At 39.6% G+C, this 20387-nt stretch overlaps 1 protein-coding gene across 3 annotated transcripts in view; it reads left to right on the top strand.

Annotated features, from left to right (window-relative positions):
* Positions 1-1638: 1638 nt before the first annotated feature.
* The window catches only part of SLAIN2 (SLAIN motif family member 2), a 73991-nt gene continuing 55242 nt past the window's right edge, over positions 1639-20387 (top strand). The window contains exon 1 of one of the 3 annotated variants that reach the window (XM_030313908.2): positions 1639-2113. In XM_030313908.2, the coding sequence (XP_030169768.1) occupies positions 1725-2113 (389 nt within the window). In that variant the 5' untranslated portion in view covers positions 1639-1724. The remainder of the gene's footprint in view (positions 2114-20387) is intronic. The other 2 variants (XM_032592995.1, XM_030313909.2) reach the window with 2 other exon arrangements.

Raw genomic sequence — 20387 nt, 5'->3', positions numbered from 1 at the left:
GAGAACAACTAGGTATTTGTGGAACTGTCAGGAAAAGTTTTCCTGGGTAGGTGAGCATGGATTTTAAGAAAGGGAATCAGACTTGGCAGGTAGAATATTCTAGGCAAGGAAAATACAGCACAGAGAGGCGGAAAGATACAAGTAAGCCCTGGCATATTAGTCCACACCCAGGTGGAATAGGGCTGGATCATTAGCAGCTAAGGGTGGAGGAGGCAATTAGAGGAAAGCTGCAAACAGAAGCCAAGTACACAGCTGACATCTGAAAAATAATGAATGCGATCAAAAGAAAGTATTTAACTGGGTTTTGGTTTGTTTCGCTGTTACTAGTACACATTATAAACGGGCGTCACTGAAAAAATTTTACATTCTTACATCTCTCAACATTCATCGCTATATGTCAACATGTTTATCACGTTCTTTTAATACACTCGTTAGGGGCACCTGGGTGGCTCCGTCGGTTATGTGCTGGACTCTTGATTTTGGCTCAGATCCGGATCTCCCATTTCGTGAGTTCAAGTTCCGCATCTGGCTCTATGCTGACAACTCAGATTCTGCTTGGGATTGTCTCTCTGCCCCTCCCCAGCTCTCTATCAAAAATAAATAAACTTAAAAAAATACACTTTTCAAAAATATAAAGTCAAGACACACTATGGCAAAGTTTTTTCCAAGAAACGATCCAAAGAGCAGATTAGGCGTCAATTAATAGACAAAGGGGAGGAGGGGGCGGTTTTATATCCCCACTTCCAAACCAGTGTGCAATAAACTTTTAAGTCGGGAGAACTTTTAATGGATAAGATGCCTTTAAATTGCTTAGTACAGTGTCTGGGCCATAGTATGCATTCAGCAACTTGTGGTTATTATTTTGATCTTAGATGTCTCAATGATTTGGGATTCTGTTTTCTCATTTTCAGAGGAAGAAACAGGTCACCGATGGACCCCGAGGCTCCTGCCAGCCCTGACAATCTCCTATTTCAAGCAGGCATCGAATAAATATTTGCTGAACAAACAGACAAAATAAACTCTCTGTCCAAGGGGCCCGGCCAAGCGCCCACCAGAGAGCCAGCCAGGACACAGGTCACACTCGGGCGCTGGTTCCACACGCCAGTGTTTGGGGGTGGGGAGCACACCACGCTCCCCATCCAAGACCAACAGGCACAGCTGAGTGCGAGTTGTGAGTTTGCGATCTTAGCTCCTCCCGCAGTCAAGCCCTCATGACTCCTCTCCGGCCTCGGCCAGCTTATCTCTCCGCCCGGGCCCCGCCTGCCGCCGGAATCGCTTCCCCCAGCCAGCCCGGCGGCTTCCCACCTCCACCGACGCCCGCCACGCCCCTTCCGGCCGAGGCCCCGCCCACCGGCTTCGCCCACGGCCCCGCCCCTCCGCGAGCTCGGCGCGCGGTCCTCTCAGCGCTCGCCGGCGGCCGCGTCCACCCCCGACGCTCTGAGGTCACCGACGGGGCCGGGCTGCGGGGGGCGGAGGGACGGAGGGAAGATGGCGGCCGAGGCCGGATATTGGCGCCGCCTCCCCCAATCCTGGAGCCGGCGCAGATGAGGCGGCTCGGCTGGGGCCAGCGGCGCTTCGGAACCGGAGCTGGGGGGACCCTGGCGGTGGGGCCTGGCCCTGCTGTATGCCGGCGCCTCGGCTAGAGTGAGCGGCGGCGGCGACGCCTCTTTCCCCCCGGCGCTGAGTCTGAGCGGGTGGCAGGCGGCACAGGCGGCGGGGCCGGGATGGAGGACGTTAACTCCAACGTGAATGCGGACCAGGAGGTGCGGAAGCTGCAGGAGCTGGTGAAGAAGCTGGAGAAGCAGAACGAACAGCTGAGGAGCCGCTCGGGGGCCGTGCAGGGCGTCGGCTCCCTCGGGCCCGGCAGCCCGGTTCGGGCCGGCGCGTCCACTCCCTCCTCCGGCACGGCGTCCCCTCGGGGCTTCCCCTTGGGCCTCAACGCCAAGTCGGGCAGCGGGGTCGGGTCGGGCCCGAGGCGGACGAGTAGCGAGGAGCTGCGGGACGCCACCTCCTTGCTGGCCGCGGGCGAAGGCGGCTTGCTGGACGAGGTGGAGCCGCTGCGGCCCGAGGAGCTGGAGCGCCTGTCAGGCTGGGAGGAGGAGGAGGAGAGCTGGTGAGCGCGGGCCGCCTGGCCGGGGCTGGGCGGGGACGGGCCCGGGGGCGGAGAGCGTCTTCCGCGGGTAGCCCTGGTGAGACACCTCGCTTTGTGTAGCGGGATCCGCTCTCGGACGGGGACTCGTGCTTTGCTTGCTTTGGCTGCGGAGAGGTCGACTGGAGTTGGGGGCATTCGAGGCGTGCTGGAGGAACAGGATTTGTAGCTGGCTGTCCCCCTGGCTTGTGCACTCTCTGGGTTCTGGACCCCGTTGCGGGGTCTGTGGTTTGGCACGGCCCGGGAAGGGGGCTGCTCGCCGTGGGAGGAGTCGGGGGTGGGAAACCGCTTTGTAAGGAAGGGATCTCGCTTTGTGTGAAATACTGGCTTTCGGAAGGTGGCCTGAGCATTTTGGAAGTCGGGGAGGGGTCTGTTCGATGAGGTATCGCCGGACGCGGGGTGGGGGTGGGGAGGGCAGACCGAAGCGGTCTAAGCGCGGTGGTCAGTGTTTCGGACCGCTGGGAGATGGGTACGTTTCTGGCGGCGACGGGGAGACCGTGTGAATCAGCACTCCCCTTTGGGTAGTGGGGTAAAGCTTGCTTTGTGTGAAGAGGGCAGAGGATGGTACTGCTTTGTGTGGAAAGTCAAGGGGTGGAACAAGAGCCCGGCTCTTATTTTTTAAACAAGAATTGGGGCTGGCAGTTTTCGGAGCCGGGAGGTGACAGTTACCACATCCCTCCTTAATTTTCCATGTCATCCTCGGAGCGGAGAAAAGGAGCCCTATTTAAAAATCTAAACCAAAGCTGTATTCTCACAAGCCACTTCTTGGTAGGATTGTGACCCACACCATAATATCACATAAATAGAAAGGACATCGGAGGCGTTCTCCCTCATTTTTTATTGCAACCCCATAAAGATGTCTGTAAGAAATTCTTTTCTTAATTTAAAGTTTTGATGCGTAGCTACAATGTCTCAACTCGGTTGAAATTGAAACTTGTAACTCAGTGAAGTGGAAATTCTTCATGGACTCTGATATTGCAGGGGTGCAACTTTGCAGTTACTTAGTTAAGAGCTTTGCTTGGATTCAGGCCCTGGCTCTGCCACACTAGCTGTATGACCTTGGGCAAGTTAAGTCTGAGCCTCACTTTCTTCCTCTGTTTGATGGAGAAAAGAATAGTGCTTATTTCTGCGGAGTGGTGAAGATTACATGAGCTAATCCGGGTATACTTTTAGCACTGGTTGTGGCATACAGTAAACTCTCCTAAACTATTACTCTTTAGCCTAGTTATTTAAGTCACAAAGTATTCAGTGAGCTCTTAAGGATTTGTGGGAAAGTCTGAAGATTCTTAATATGTTGATCCCTGTTCATTAAGGCAGTTACAGTCTTGGTGGGAGCCAAGTTTTATGCAGCTGAATAAACTAGGAGATAAACAGTGAGTTGCAAAAAAAAAACCAAAACAAAACGAGAGGAACAAAAATACTGAGAATGCTCAGAAATTGGGAAAAAATAATGGTTCAAAGTAGTTGAGGAAAACTTTGGAGCCTGGGGTGGGGAAAGAGTGGGAAGGGCCTTTTATGCTCTGACAACTGCTAGAGCAGAGTCAGATACTTGTAACTCCCAATTAGGAAGGTTTGAATTACAGAGAAACTCTTGAATATATGATATCAAGCCATTATTTTGTTTCCAAGTAATACCAAATATTATTAGAACTGATTATGGTAGTGACAGTTTTTCATATTAGTGTGAGATCACGCCCTCCCAAAGGAATTCTGGGTGTGTGTACACTTTAAAAGAATCCAGAATCATCTATCCTCACTTGCCTCTTCCAAGTGATGATGATAATGATGCTCTTAATAATGAGGGTTAGCTGCACTCATGAGACCATTTTAGATTATGTATTATTAGAACATTGACTCCTCTTGGAGAAGCTGAATACGTACTCTGCTACTTTGCTTTCTGAGCACAGACTTTGTTCAGGTAAAGCAAGACATCTTAAATACTGTGGCAGACTTTTCTTTTGACCAGATAGTTCCTTACTGCTTTAATCCTGGCAACGTATCTTGATCCTGTCCTTTTTCTGAAAAGATTTGTGTGAACTGAAAGTTTTATAACTTGTACTTAAAGTGCTTTAGAGTATGTTTTTGGAGTATAAGTGGTAAGGGGGCAGGTGTTAGTGGCAGGGGGAGGAAGATTCAAAGAATCGAGAGACTTTTCTTAGCAAACTGGAAATCTACTTTCTGTAACTTATACCCATTGTACCTTCTTTTCCATCCAAAGGAATGTTTTCCCTCCTTCATAAAATACTAGTTATGAAAGTGTTAATAGATACTGTGTGAAAAAATAATGGTGGGTCTAAGGTTAAATGTATGTGGGGGAAGAAAGTTTAACAAAAAGAGGCTTCTTTAATATTGGACTTGTTTGATACACTGATGTATATTGAATATAGTACATTTCTAAGTGGTAAATGTTTTTTGAGCTCCCAAGGAACACAGTTAGAAAACAGTGCTTCAGAGCAGTGACTTTCAGAGACATTTTTTTTTTTTTTGGACCCACCTTCATGATAAAGAAAAACATTTTATATCATAGACTAGTACATGTATACTAGTGTACATGTATAATGTACACTAGTACAATTATATGAATAATTGAAACAAAAGTTTCACAGAACTGTAGTTTTGTGGCAAACTCTAATATTTTCTATTCTATTCTGTTTCTTTAGGGGAAAAATGCTAGTTACAACCCATTAAGCTGATTTTGTGACCCATTAATTAATGAATTAACGGATTGTTTCTCAGTTTGGAAAGCACTGTTCTAGAACAGATTGGAAAAGTCTAGAGAAGGGAACTAACATCATTGTACATCACAGTGTATCAGGCTATGCCAGGTAGCTTAAAAACATTTTTACATTTAATTTTCATCCATTTGTGAGGTAAGTATCATTTCCTAGGTAAGGAAATGTGGTCTTTCTAAGCGTCAAATAACACACAGTTTTAATGTTGGAGTTGGGATTTGAATCCAGGACTTTATGACATCAAAGCCTATGCTGTTCCCATTGTATTTTGCATTTTCTAAGTATAATACCTTTTCCACGTGAATGGCCCCTTAAAATATTTGAAGACCGCTATCATGATCTGGCTGACCTCTTCTACCCACCACACACTCTGAGCATTCTCCTCTCTTCTGTGGAGCAAAACAATCCCAATTTATTTTATTATTCCTAAGGTAATATCATTCTCTGATCCTTCAACCATGATCATTTTTCTCTTAATGAATTCTAGTTGCTCATTGTCATTAAACATGTTACTCAGAGTTGTACTCAGCATTTTATTTTATTTGAAGATTTTATTTTTTAAAGGACTCTCTACACCCGATGTGGGGCTTGAACTCACAACCCTGGGCTCAAAAGTCACATGCTCTACTGACTGAGCCAGCTAGGCTCCCCTGTACTCAGTATTTTAGACGATATCTGACCAGACAGTGTGGTGGATACACCTTGCTTGAGCTAAATGCTATTGTTTTGAAACCAAATATTTCATTAACAGTTTTGGTTTCTGTTATTTATGGTTAATATGAGCCAGTAGTGTCAATTGCACTCAGTATCTTTTATATACAAGTTGTTAAACTAAATCTCCCTAACCCTGTTTTTGTGTAATGATTTTTTTTTCTTTTTTTGGTATTTGCGTGCGTGCGTGTGTGTGTGTGTGTGTGTGTGTGTATACATTAGGCTTTTATATTTAAATCAGGCTTTTATATTTCATTTCGTTAATCTTGATTTAGGCATTTATTACTATTTTTTTTGTCATTTTCATATTTGGTAGGCATATCTACGTGGTCCTCAAGTTGTTGATAAAAATGTTAAAATGACAGAATAAAGGGCTCTGAAAAGTGCAGCTCAGCTAGAATCCCTTCAGATTAACATCAGTCCATTAATCAACACACATTGTGGTTGTTCGATAACTGTTAGTGTCACTTGTTATTATCAAGCCCATACGCCATTTTGTATGGATATCATGAAACATTTTGCCAAATTGCTTGCTGTAATTAAGTTATACTATGCCTACAGGGTTCTTACCTGCACTGAAGTAAACATATGAAAATAGAAATTACATTTTATTTGGTTTGAATTGTCCGTGGTGAATCCTCTGGCTTTTTCCTTTTCTAACTTTACAAACATTTTGTTTAATTCAGTTTTAAATTTTGCAAGGAATTAGTTTGGCCTGGAATTTTTTTTTTTTTAATTTTTAATGTTTATTTTTGAGAGAGAGACAGAGCTCGAGCAGAGGAGGGGCAGAGGTAGAGATGGAGACACAGAATCCAAAGCAGGCTTCAGGCTCTGAGCTGTCAGCACAGAGCCCGATATGGGCCTCTAGCCCATGAGCCATGAGATCATGACCTGGGCCAAAGTTGGATGCCTAACCGACTGAGCCACCCAAGCACCCCAGTCTGGAATTTCTAGACCTACTTATTTTTCTCTTTAGAAATTATCATATTTCCTCTTATCCACACTTTGACCCTGACATGTTATTTTTGTTTTCCCTGACATGTCGTTTTATTTTTATTTTTACTTATTTTTAAAGTTTATTTATTTATTTTGAGACAGAGAGTACAAGTTGGGGAGGGACAGAGAGAGAGAGAGAGAGAGAGAGAGAGAGAGAGAGAGAGAGAGAGAAAATCTCAAGCAGCCTCTGCACCATCAGCATGGAGCCCAATGCAGGGCTCACACCCATGAACCACGAGATCGTGACCTGAGCCAAAGTCAGACGCTTAACCTGCTAAGCCACCCAGGCACTGCCCCCCCACCCCATTTTTTTTGTTTTTTAACTTGTACGTCTTTTGAGACAGAGACTGAAAGTGAGAGCGCAAGTGCATGGGTATGCAGGAGGGGCAGAGAGAGAGAGAGAAAGAATCTTAAGCAGGCAGTGTGCTGACAGCGCAGAACCCAGTGTGGGACTCTATCATGAGATCATGACCAGAGCTGAAATCAAGAGTCAGATGGTTAACTAACTGAGCCATCCAGACACCCTGACATGTTATTTTAGATTGATATATTTTGAATCAGTAATAATTCAATGACAGAATTTCAGTTCTTTTACATTATTTAGAGGGGTAGGCCTAAACCTTTTTCAAGCTACATTCTGGCTTACACTCTGACTTACTGTCTACCACCGTGCCTCATTTGAAAATTCGGTTTCCTTTGAAGAATGTTTCTTCAGATTGTGCATTTGAACCAAGTATTGGCAGAAAAACAGAAGGTAAAGAAGAATCTTTCTGCCCACTCTTTGTCATGTAGTAGCAGTGCATATTTTGCTCTTGTATTATAGGCTATCTCTTTTTTAATATTAATGTTCTCGATATACTTTTTATTCTCCATAAGTATTTGTTGACTATAATTCACATACAATAAAACTTTCCCTTATAAAGTGTGTAATTTAGTGACTTTTTTAGTATATTCACAAAGTTGTGCAGCTGCCACCACTCTAATTCCAGAACATTTTTATTAGTACCTTCCTCCCCTAAAAAAAACAAAACAAAAACAACAAAAAACTCTCCAAACCCATGATCAGTCACTTCCCATATCCCCCTCAACCCAGCTCCACTTACATACTTTCTGTATCTGTGGGATTTTCTATTCTGGTCATTTCATATAAATGAAATTATGTAATATGTAGCAGTTTGTTTCTGGTTTCTTTCATTTAACATGTTTTCATGGTTCATGTTGTAACATGTATCAGAACATTTCCCTTTTTTTTTCCATTCCTTTTTATGTCTGAATAATATTAGCACATGTTGTTTATCCATTCATCAGTTGATGAGAATTTGAGTTGTTTCCACTTTTTGGTATTTATAAAAAGTGTTGCTGTGACCAGTTTTTTTTAATGTTTAAGAGAGGGGGAGGGAGAGAGCAAGCAGGGGAGGGATGAGAGGGAGACACAGACTCTGAAGCAGGTCCAGGCTCTGAGCTGACAGCACAGAGCCCGACATGGGGCTCGAACTCACAAAGTGCAAGATCATGACCTGAGCCGAAGTTGGAAGCTTAACCGACTGAGCCATCCAGGTGCCCTTGACCAAATTTTTATATGGACATGTTTTCATTTTTTCTTGAGTATATACCTAGGAGTAGAATTACGAGGTCAAATGGTAACTCCATGTTTAACTTTTTGAGGAACTGCCAGACTGTTTTCCATGGCTGTACCATTTTACATTTCCATCATCAGTACACAAGAGTTCCAATTTTGCCACATTCTCTCCAACACTTGTTATTGTCTGTCTGTCTGTCTTTTTTGTTATATAGCCATTCTACTAGTATCTCATTGTGGTTCTGATTTGCGTTTCTCTAATGACTAATGGCATTGAGCATCTTTTCATCTATTTATTGGCCATTTGGCTATCTTTGGAGATGTCTATTCAAACCATTTACCCATTTTCTAATTGGGTGACTTGTTTTTATATTATGTTGTAAGAATTCTTTAAATATACTGGATACTAATCCTTCATGAGATACATGATTTGCAAATATTTTCTTTCATAATATGTTCGTTTTTTTTGTTTTTTTTTTTACTTTCTTGATGGAGTCCTTTGAAGGATAAAGTTTTTAATGTTGTGAAGTCTTATTTATTCTTTTGTTGCTTGTGCTTTTTTTTTTTTTATAATTTTTTTTTTTCAACGTTTATTTATTTTTGGGACAGAGAGAGACAGAGCATGAACGGGGGAGGGGCAGAGAGAGAGGGAGACACAGAATCGGAAACAGGCTCTGAGCCATCAGCCCAGAGCCTGACGCGGGGCTCGAACTCACAGACCGCGAGATCGTGACCTGGCTGAAGTCGGACACTTAACCGACTGCGCCACCCAGGCGCCCCTGTTGCTTGTGCTTTTGATGTCATGTCAAAACTGTGCCTAATCCAAGATTACAAGATTTTTCTTAAAATTTTACCTCTTACATTTAGGTCTTTAATCCATTTTTTAAATTGTGGTAAAATATACATAATATCAAATTTACCATGTTAAGTATTTTTAAGTGTGTAGTTCAGTGACATTAAGTACATTTGTATTGTTGTGCAACCATCACCACCATCCATCTCTAGAACTTTTTGTCTTCCCAAAGTGGAATTAAATACTAATTAAACAGTAACTCCCCTTCCCTCCCCAGCCCCTGACAACCCTTCTTTCTTTCTCAATGAATTTGACTATTCTTTGTAACTAATACATGTGGAATCATACAATATTTGTGCTTTTGTGACTGTTTTATTTCACTTACCAAAATGTCTTCAAGATTCATTTGTTGTAGAATGCCTCAGAATTTTCTTCCTTTGGGGGAGGGAACATGTCTCTAAAGCTTTATTTAATCTTATAATCCCCAATGGGCAAAAGAAAACAATACTTAAATCTTTCTATCCCAAACCTGAGCTTGTGTGATTATTTTCATATTTAAATATTGAGTTTACGTATATGCTATTTTGGGGGACAAAAACCAAAACAAAACCATAAAAGTCAGCCTTCAAATAATTTCCAGGCATCTAGTTCATTATTGTCAACCACATTCACATTGTTGTGCAACAGATCCACAGAATTCTTCCATCCTACATGACTGAAACTACACCCACAGAACAAAAACTCCTTGCCTCCCCCAGCTCCTGGCAACCACCATCTTTGTTTCTATGAGTTTAGATGCCTCCTAAGTTGAATCATGTCCTCAAGTTTCATTCATGTTGTAGCATGTGATGTGATTTCCTTTTTTTTAAGACTGAATAATATTCTATTGTATGTACCATATTTTCTTTATCCATTCATCTCTCGATGGACATTTGGATCGCCTCCACCTCTTGGCTATTGTGAATAACCCTGCTATGAACATGAGTGCACAAATATCTGCTCAAGTCCTTGCTTTCACTTCTTTTGGGTATATACCCAGAAGTGGAATTGCTGGATCAAATGGTAATTCTGTGTTTAATTTTTTGAGGAGCCACTATACTGTTTTCCATAGTAGCTGCACCATTTTACATTCTGATGAGCATAACAAAAGGATTCCAGTTTTTCTGCTTCCTTGCCAACATTTGCTTTGATCCATTTTGAGTTTTTAAATAGTGGGAGGTAGGGGTCCAACTTCATTCTTTTTTTGTCATTGTACTGTTTGAAGACTTTCCTGTCCCCATTATATTGTCGAAATCAGTTGTCCATAAATGCATGGATTTATTTCTGAACTCTCAGTTCTATTGGTCTTTGTCCTTATGCCAGTACCAGACAGTAGTGATTACTGTAGCTTTTTAATAAGTTTTGAAGTTGGAAAGTGTGAGTCTTACAATTTTGTTCCTTTTCAAGATTGTTTTGGCTATTCAGGGTCTCCTGTATTTCCATATGAACTTTAGGATCAACTTATAAATTTCAAAAAACAGCTGCAATTTTGACAGGCATTATATTGAGTCTATAGATGAATTTGTAGAACAGTGTGTAGATTAATCTGTTTTGAGATTTTAACAGTGTTTATTCTTTCAATCCATGGGCATTGGATGTCTTTCCACTCACTTAGGTCTTTAATTTCTTTCAACTTATGTTTTGTAATTTTCAGGTTATAGGTCTTGCATTTATCCTATTTTATTCCTAGTTATTTTGTTCTTCTTGATGCCATTGTAGATGGAATTGTTTTTCTTCATTTCATTTTTGGATTGTTCATTGCTACCGTATAGAAATATCATTGATTTATTTATTTTTATTGATGGCATTGTATTCTGCAGCTTGCTGAAGTAATTTATTAGCTGTAATTGTGTGTGTGTGTGTGTGTGTGTGTGTGTGTGTGTGTGTATTTCTTAGGACTTTTTATATATAAGATCACGTCATCTGCTAATAGAGATAACTTTACTACCTCTTTTCCAGTCTGAGTGCTGTTTGTATTCTTGCTTAATTGCCCTGACTAGAACATCCAGTGTAATGTTGGATACAGGAGGTGAAAGTGGACATTTTTCAATGTGATTTTTTAAAGTTGTTTATTTATTTTGAGAGTGAGCAGGGGAGGGGGAGAGAGAGAATCCCAGGCGGTTTCCATGTTGTCAGCACAGAGACCCACGTGGAGCTTGACTTCACAAACCACGAGATCATGACCTGAGCCAAAATCAAGGGTCAGACGCTTAACCATCTGAGCCACCCAGGCGCCCCCTTCAGTGTGACTTTTGTTGCTCTTTTTAAAAATGTTTATTGGGGGCGCCTGGGTGGCACAGTCAGTTAAGCGTCCGACTTCAGCCAGGTCACGATCTCGCGGTCCGTGAGTTCGAGCCCCGCGTCAGGCTCTGGGCTGATGGCTCGGAGCCTGGAGCCTGTTTCCGATTCTGTGTCTCCCTCTCTCTCTGCCCCTTCCCCGTTCATGCTCTGTCTCTCTCTGTCCCAAAAATAAATAAACGTTGAAAAAAAAATTTTAAAAATGTTTATTTATTTTGAGAGCAAGAGAGCACGCATACATGCGTGTGTATGCAAATGGGATGGGAGGGGCAGAGAGAGAAGAGAGAGAGAATCCCGAGCTGATGAGCAGGCTCCATCAGCGCAGAGCCGGATGCAGGGCTCAATCCCACAAACCATGAGATCATGACCTGGGCCGAAATCAAGAGTTGGACACCTAGCCACCTGAGCCATCCAGGTGCCCCTTGCTCTTTTATTTTTAATTATAGCTAACAGTTATTTATTGCATTAACATGTGACAGATACTATGTTAAGCACCTTATATTTTATCTTTCCTAATAATCCAGTATGGTCTGACTATTATTATTTGCCCCCATTTTAAAGATTGGGAAATTAAAACTTAAATAATTTGCTTATAGTCACTCAAGTATATGGCTGAGAGATAGGATTGGAACTCAGTCTGACTCTGTATTTAAAAATTTTCAATCCTTACCCAGTTGTGATTGTCTATATTTTTATGTTATTTTTAATAGATTCATACTGTTATTTAGTTTGGGGTATTACATGTCCTCCCCACTCTGTCTTTTGATCATTTGTCTTTAATAGCTTGAGCTCTGTATACATTTTTAATTTCTTTATATAAGAACCTCTTTTTATACTCATTATTCTAGTGCTGAATTGGCCTTTGGAGCTCTTCGGAGTCAGATGACATAGTAGCTAAGAGTTATGACTCAAACTTGATAGCCTGAGTTGAAATCCCTGCTCCCCGTCTTCTTAGCCGTGGGACCTTGAGCAAGTCACTTACTCTTTGTGCATGAACCTCTTAATTTTTTCCAAAATAGAGATAATTTTTATAGCAACCATATAGAATTTAATGTAATGTATGTAAAATGTGAAGAACAGTTCCTGGGACAACTTAAAGAAATAAATGTTAGTTTTCATCATTGTCCTCTTCCTCCTCATTGCTTGTTTTATTATTTTAGTTTCAGATTTGTCTGTCTTTGCATTGAACTTTAAAAAAACAACTTTTTATTTTGGAAAATTTCAAACATGTAGAAAAATAGAGTGAAGAGTAAAATGAACCTCAGCTTATCCATCTTTAACACTTAGCAACTCATGGCATTCTTGTTTCATCTATGCCACTCAAACCTCAGCATCCTGGACTATTTTGAAGCAGATTCCATCCAGACACCATATTATTCAATTACTAAATATTGCAATAGAAGATAAGGACTTGTTTAAGCATAAGCACAATACTACTTTCGCTCTCATTAGAAATAATTCTTTGGCATCATCAGATGTGCACTGAATGTTTTTAGATCAATTTTTCTAAAAATTAGTTTGTATATCTATGTTTAGAATTTTCTTTTTATTATAAATTCTAAAATGAGATGTTCTCTTTTTTCAAGCATTTTGGTCATTTTCATATCCAGTTAATTTATTGGTGATGGTCAGGACAGATAACAGTTCTTATTTCTTTCCCAGCTTTTTGAGAAATTGTTGAGGCAAATCAAGAATTTCTTAGGTTTTCTGCTGTGTTCAGGTTGAAGTTTTCAGCAGATGTGTAAATACCTGAAGTGGTCCCAAATCTTTTTTTCTTTGTAGTAGAATTGAAATTTGTTTTAAGTAACATTCATATCTTCCCGTGACCTTTTGGCCTATAATCAATTCCCATAATATCATCCCTATTTTTACATGGACAGTTAACATTTTTATTTATTTTTATTAGAGAGTGTGCAAGTGGGGGAGGGGGGCAGAGGGAGAGAGAGACAGAATCTTAAGCAGGCTCCATGCTAAGCATGGAGGCCCTGATGTGGGCCTTGATCCCACAACCCTGGGATCATCATCTGAGCCAAAATCAAGAGTCAGACTCTCGACTGAGCCATCCAGGTGCCCCTCGTTAACATTTTTATTTAATTATAGTTTTAGCATTCCTGTGCTTTAATTCCATGTACCTGTACCTCTTAGGCTCCCACATTTTTATAAAACAAAATAATTTCACTCTAATTTGCCATAAATCCACATTTTCTTCATTAAATTTACCTAGAGTGGTATACCTTTATTGAGGAAAGAAACAGCCATGGGTCTCAAAGAAAGGAGCCTTTACTAATGGTCTTTATTAGAATTTTTAAAGGGCCTCAAATAAAAGAATGAACAAGTACATGTAATATATAAAAATCTTTACATTATTATTTTAAATGTTTATTGTTGGAGCACCTGGGTGGCTCAGTTGGTTGAGCATCCATCTTTGGCTCAGGTCATGATCTCATGGTTCATGAGTTCAAGCCCCACGTCAGGCTTTGGGCTGATAGTGCCAAGCCTGTTTCAGATTCTCTGTTTCCCTCTATCTCTGCCCTTCCCCCACTCACACGTACCCTTACGTGCACTCTCTCACTCTCTTAAAAAACATTTAAAAAAAATTTTTTTTTAAATATTGTTGAGGAGGAGAGTTAGGAACTACTTTTCCAGCTCTTCAAGTTTCTTAAGATTATTTTCTCCATCCCTACTGTGAATTTTGCTAATTGAAAAGGAATTTATATGTAGGTGAAAGAGGAGTGTAGGTGTGAAATACTTTCTAAAATAAGTTTTAGACTTTTTATTTACCTACTCTGCTGCACTTCTGTAGATGATCGTTTAATATTGCATATATATTCATAGTGACTGCATTACCTATTCACTACTTGTTAGTTAAAATTAGTTCTTGGTATCTAGAAGTTTGTCATTATATTATTTTCTCCCTTTTTTCTTTACTTTGAGAATTCTTTTATTATTGACATAAACCCCCTGCATCTGTAGTGGAGAGAACAGATTGAGAATAGAGATGTTAGGGAAAATTGATAAAGTTGTCAAGCTCTTTACAGGGCCCGTAGGAACTTTGTAGAACATATAATCATAGAAAATGAAATTAAAATGGACTTTGAGATCAGGTGGTCTTGCCTCTGTTTTTAAGCTGTTTAATATTCAAACTGGTGGAGGCAAATAGTTATTTCTTCTTAAAAATGTTTGCGATTGGAAATTGAATAAGTTCTTCATATCCTATTAAATCCATTTTACTTTTAAATCAGTTTTCCCTCAAGTTTTTGAAGACATTTTAAACTCAGACTGACTTCTCATCAATAAATTGTATTGATGAACTTCCCTAACTTCTAGATAGTAGGTGGTTTTTACTTACTGTATTTTTTTTCTCATAGTCCTTCACATCTAAGAATGAACCTTATTACATGACCTCTTTGTTTTATGTATGCTTTTCATGGGGGAGACCATTGGTACAATTTGTCTGTAATTTCATATGATAAGTCTAGGTTAATAAGGTGGTTTAATTTGTATAATTATTACTTATCTAAAATAGTTTGGCAGTTATTTGCTGATTAACATCCTGAAATTAGTTTTCTAGACATCTAAATACCATGAAGAGGTTAAAGTAATGCAGCTCGTGTGTGTGTGTTTTAAATGAATTAAGAAGTTATGCATAGTGATTTTCCGGTGATACTAATGTGACTGATCTTTTTTTTTCTTCCAAAAGTTTATTCATTTATTTTGAGAGAAAAAGCATGAGTTGGGGAGGGAGCCAACTCTGAGCTGCCTGCACAGAGCAGGCACAGAGTGGGGAGGGAGCCCACACAAGCTCTGAGCTGCCTGCACAGAGCCCGATTCGGGTCTCAATCGGACTAAGCATGAGGTCATGACCTGAACCAAAATCAGTAGTTGGACACTTACCTGACTGACCCACCCAGGCTTCCCTAGTTTTTTTTTTTTTTTTATTAATAGAACAAATACTTAGAGTCCCATGTATGAACAGCACAGTGTTGGGAACACTGAGAGACAAGATAATGCATGTTCTTACTTTCTTAAAAAATGGAGTTTGGCCAAGAAGGGCCAAATAATTGGTAAAATATGTTGCAGTCACTATTGTTGAATTATGTTCTGCATACAAAGTATTGTATAAGGCATTTTATGCATGGCAAATCATTTAATCTGTACAATTTTGAGTTATCTCCATTTTTTATTGTGGTAACATATACAAAATAAAAAATTTACCATTTTAACCATTTTTAAGTGTACAGTTCAGTGGCATATACATTGTTATGCAATCATCACCACCATCCATCTCCGGAAGTTTTTATCTTTCCACATTGACATTCTGTATAAACAATAACTCCCCATTTCCCTATTCTCTGTGCCCCCAGCCCTTGGCAACTACCATTCAACTTTCCGTGTCCATGAATTTGACCTTCTAGGTACCTCATATAAGTGAAATCCTATGGTATTTGCCCTTTTCTGTCTGGCTTATTTAATTCAAAGTTCCATCTATGTTGTAGGATGTGTCATGTACCATTTTGCACATAAAACAGTTAAAGTCACATAGCTAATATAATGAATTGAGATTCATGCTAAGCCTGAAAATCATGTCTAGTGAGAAACATTTTATCTTGGCTTATTTAACCTACAGGTATTTAGCTTTGGGAAGAGAATGATTTTTAAACATTTTTAAAATGTTTTTGAAGGACTATAATGAGTATTATTAGATTTATTCTGTATAACTCTGGAGATCATTACTAGAACAATAGGTGTAAGAGGCAGGCAAATTTTTATTTAATGTAAGGTAGAATTTTCAAATAGAGCTGTTTTTAGATGGTACGGGCTGTCTTTAAAAAGTGTAGCCCCCTTCAGGGCCACCTGGCCGGCTCAGTCGGTGGAGCATGAGACTCTTGATCCCAGGGTTGTGAATCTGAGCCCCACACTGAGGATAAAGATTACATTTAATAAAAATCTTTAAAAAACAAAAAACAAAAAAAAACCCATAAATAACCTTCAACGGCGAAGACTGCTGAATGGTCCTGTGACAAAGGATGTTACAAAGAGGTAAAAATTGGTTGAATTATGTTACTTCTAAGTGTTCTTTTAACTCTGTTTCTGTGATTAAAATATTGCAGTCTCTTTGGGAGCATAAGATACCTTTAAGACAAAGTGCTAAGTTTAAATGTGGGAGAGATCTTTAGCAATGGAAGCATCATAGATTCCCCCCCCCCCCAAATCTGTGGTACATTTCTCTGAATATCCTCAGTAATGGAAGATTCTTTTCCTCTTGAGGGTAGGTATGAGTTTTGAAAACGGTCGAAAGTCATTATTATGCTAGTGAATAAAAATGGGTTCGCAAGGTATTTGAAGTCCTCAGCAATCTAATTCCAGTTCACCTTTTCCCCATATTTACTTACTGTTGCCAGCAGACTTTATGGACATTCATGCTTGGTGGCATGCTCTGATGTTCATTCTACAGCAGAGCACCTTTTTCTTTCCTTTGTGAAATTCTGAATATCCTGCTTGGTTTACATCCTCTTCAGTGTTACCTGTTTATATATCCTTTTTAGAGCATATGTAACACAACAGCGTTGTACTTTGGTATCTCTAGTCTAGGTTGTGAGCAGTTTAAGGAGAAGGACTGTATCATATTCATCTTCATGGGCCTGAACAGGCTCTCAGTACCTTGTGTGTAGTAAGAGTTCAGTTACATTAAATTAAATTGAATCAATCTGATTGTCAGTGATGTTAGATTGAAGTGCGGTGCAGCTGTAAAATAATAAGACCAAATTTCTTGGCTGACTTTAATGACCCCTATGCCAGTTTCACACACATTCTGAATACTGGCAGTATTGAATCCGTACTCTTCCATGATAAACTAAAGAAGGAAATGCTGTCTAGATACAGTGTCTGTTGTTAAAAATCATTTTTAAAATTAATCAAAATAGTGGTGTCTCTTTGTTAGGATAACAGATGCACCTTGTTTTAAATTTGTTTGTACTTGTCATTTCTAAATTTCCTGTTACGAACACAAAATGCTTTTATAATTTAAAAAATCCTATTTATAGGATTTAAGTCAGTTTCATTACTTTGTGATCACATAGGTAGGGATCATAATAAAATATGAAACATTGAAAAGCCATTGATGCTTTTCTTATTACTTAATGGTAGTAAGATTATATGTCAATGATGAAGAAATCTTGGTTCCAATAAGTTTATTTTTGTTTTTTAATGTTTATTAATTTTGAGAGTTGTGGGGAGGGACAAAGAGAGGGAGGGAAAGAGAGAACCCGAAGCAGGCTCTATACCATCATCACAGAGCCTGGTGTGGGGAATGCAGGGCTCGATCTCATAAACCCTAAGATCAAGACCTGAGCTGAAATCAAGAGTCAGACACTTACCAACTGAGCCTTCCAGGCACCCCAGTTCCAGTAAATGTAGACATGTGTTTTTGATAGAACTGGAGCCCAAGTCAGCTGATGTGTATGATTTTATCAACTACTCTTGTTTTTAACTTTGCATTTTAAAAATGAAATTACCTGAGTGTAAATATTAATGTCTACCAGATTTACCTTTAAATAAAGTATATAATCTGTTTTTGTTGAGATAGGGAAACTCTGATTCTTTTTTATTGTCCAGGAATATCAGATAACCCCAAAGCTGTGTGTAGCTCACATCTTGCGAGCCTTCTGGTTAAAGAAATCATATGTCAAACTTCCAGGGAAACCGGTACTGATGCCCTTGTGGCTCAAAAGGGCTTCTTCCCTTTTCCCTCCACTTACCAAGGCTCTTGCCTCCTTGCCCTTTTGCTAGGGACATTTCTAGAACTGTATCTGTAAACTAATTTTGACTTTTTTTTTTTAATAAGTGACTTAATGTAAATAGATTGAGTTACGATAAGAATATACTGTTCCTTATGGTAAGGAGTCATACTAGCCAAAGCACACTGCATGTTGACTGTTGTGCTAGTTTAGTAGCAAAAATGAACATGTAAAAAGTATGTAAGTTTTAAGACTTTAGGCAATATAAGTTCTTATTTTGCCTGTTCCATTTAACTCAAAATCACATCCTCTGGGGTCTTTCATTTAGAAATCTAAATTATGGAGGAAATGGACACCTTTAGGAACAAACTAGCTTATTTAAGAGGAAGGTTTTTTAAAACTAGGCCTTTAAACTAGGTGTGGCTCAAAAAAATGCAAAACATACAGTTTGCTTTGACTTTGAAAAGGCTCAAATGCTGGAATAAAGGTGAAATTTCTTAAAAGTGTTAAAGGACTATAGGTAGGAAAAGAAAAAGTGACTGTATCTCCTTGAAATGTGAAAAATATTAAGAACAAGATAATACCATAATATCAGATTTGAAATTTGTGAAAATATTTGGAAAGATAAGGTAAAGAGGGAGATAGTGCTTAGTTAAAAATTAGAGGTTTAGAATTCATGAGGATGAATCAAACCATATCCTACTTCTGTAGTTTACTAGAAGGAAACCCCTCCCACACACAGCCCTCCATTCTAGAGCTTTTGCTTTTTCTCTGTGAGAGAGTGAAAAAGCACCCATTTTCTGTGGCTGTAAAGGGTTGTTTTGTTTGATTTGGAAGGTATGAGTAAGGAGCTGGGGTGGGCCAGGCTAACTTTGTAAGTGGACTGTAAGTCTGATAACATTGAGGAATGGAATTTAACAGATGTTACTGAGTCAGTGAGGAAGTTTTAAGTATGTATTTAGTGCCTAATTATTACTGTATTTTGTAAATATAATGCAGTTAGAATGTTTGTCTTTATTAATATTGGAAAGAATTTAGTAACTTTAGGATGTGAATATCTTTTGAGTAGGCCTGCTAATTTCCTCTCTGAGAGGGAGATAATGGGTCTTGTGTTGACTTGTCATAGTAAAATTCTTGTTTGCCACTGGTTATTCTTAGCTAGGGCTGCTCTGGAGAGGATTAAAAAACAAAATAAAAAAAAAAATTGATGAATCCTAGAAACCTGAGTCTAGAGGTTTGGAACTTGACAAGCAGACATTATAGGCCTCAATGGTTTAGAGCAAATGAATGAGAGAGGCTAGCAAACAGCACTATGTATAATCTAGCCTTGTCCTAATTCATCTTTGAATTCCTGTCTAACACCATGCCTGGCCACTGATGGCCGCTACATTAATATTTGATTAAATGACAAGGTGGAAGTTAATACTAAGCCTTCAAGGTACTTACAGTTTAGCTTGGAGACAGAATGAACTTGGAATTTGGTTCTCCCTGAAACCAACAATGAGAGTTCATAGAAGAAAGGCTTATTATGGACTTGAATGTGACAGCTGGGACATAGGATTTAGGTACAGGTGGAAGGGTATTTCTTGCTATTCTGTCAGAATCAAACAGTGCAGGGAAAAGGATGAATGCTATATTTGAGTAGGATAAAGAGAAAGCCTGTGAAGATACTTCAGTGAAGTTTGTTGGGGAACAAGTGAGAAATAAAGTTGAATCATTGGGTTAGAGACCATATTGTGGGCGTCCCGTGAAATGTAGGAGGAGATTTTTTTGACTGTTGGAATATTCTTAGCAAAATGGTGTTTCAGAAAGATTAGTACAGAGATAGTATATAGGTGGGAACAGAAGGCACAGCTATGCTTAAGGGCTAGAAAACTAAGCCTCTGAGTTTTCTCAACCTCTTGTGCCCAGAAGCACATGGTAAAAACTTAATACTTCAGACCGAAGTATTGAGTCGAGTGATATTCTTTCCATTTCATCCCAACTATTTATAACTTCATAAAAATCACCATATCAAACCAAATGATTAAAGATCAGATTTGTTCCTTTTATAAGATATCTACATTGTTTAAAAATAGTATTTTGGTCTAACTAGCTTTCTTCTATGAGGATATTGACATTTTGGGCCAGATAATTCTTTGTTGTGGAGGCTGTCCTGTGCATTGTAGGGTGTTTAGCAGACAAAAATGCCTCCAGACATTGCCACATGTCTCCTGGGGGCAAAATCACCCCAAGTATTGCCTTACAGCATACTTGTGATACAGTGTCAACTTAACCAGGAATATTTAGTGCAGTATTGCAGGAGTAAGTATTTCATTCTGATAACTGTGTTCTGTTTACATTTCTAAATCAT

The sequence above is a fragment of the Lynx canadensis genome, chromosome B1, assembly GCF_007474595.2.
Source record: "Lynx canadensis isolate LIC74 chromosome B1, mLynCan4.pri.v2, whole genome shotgun sequence".
Classification (NCBI taxonomy): domain Eukaryota; kingdom Metazoa; phylum Chordata; class Mammalia; order Carnivora; family Felidae; genus Lynx; species Lynx canadensis.
The sequence above is the reverse complement of the archived record's forward strand: the minus strand, read 5'-3'. Positions and strand labels throughout refer to the sequence as shown.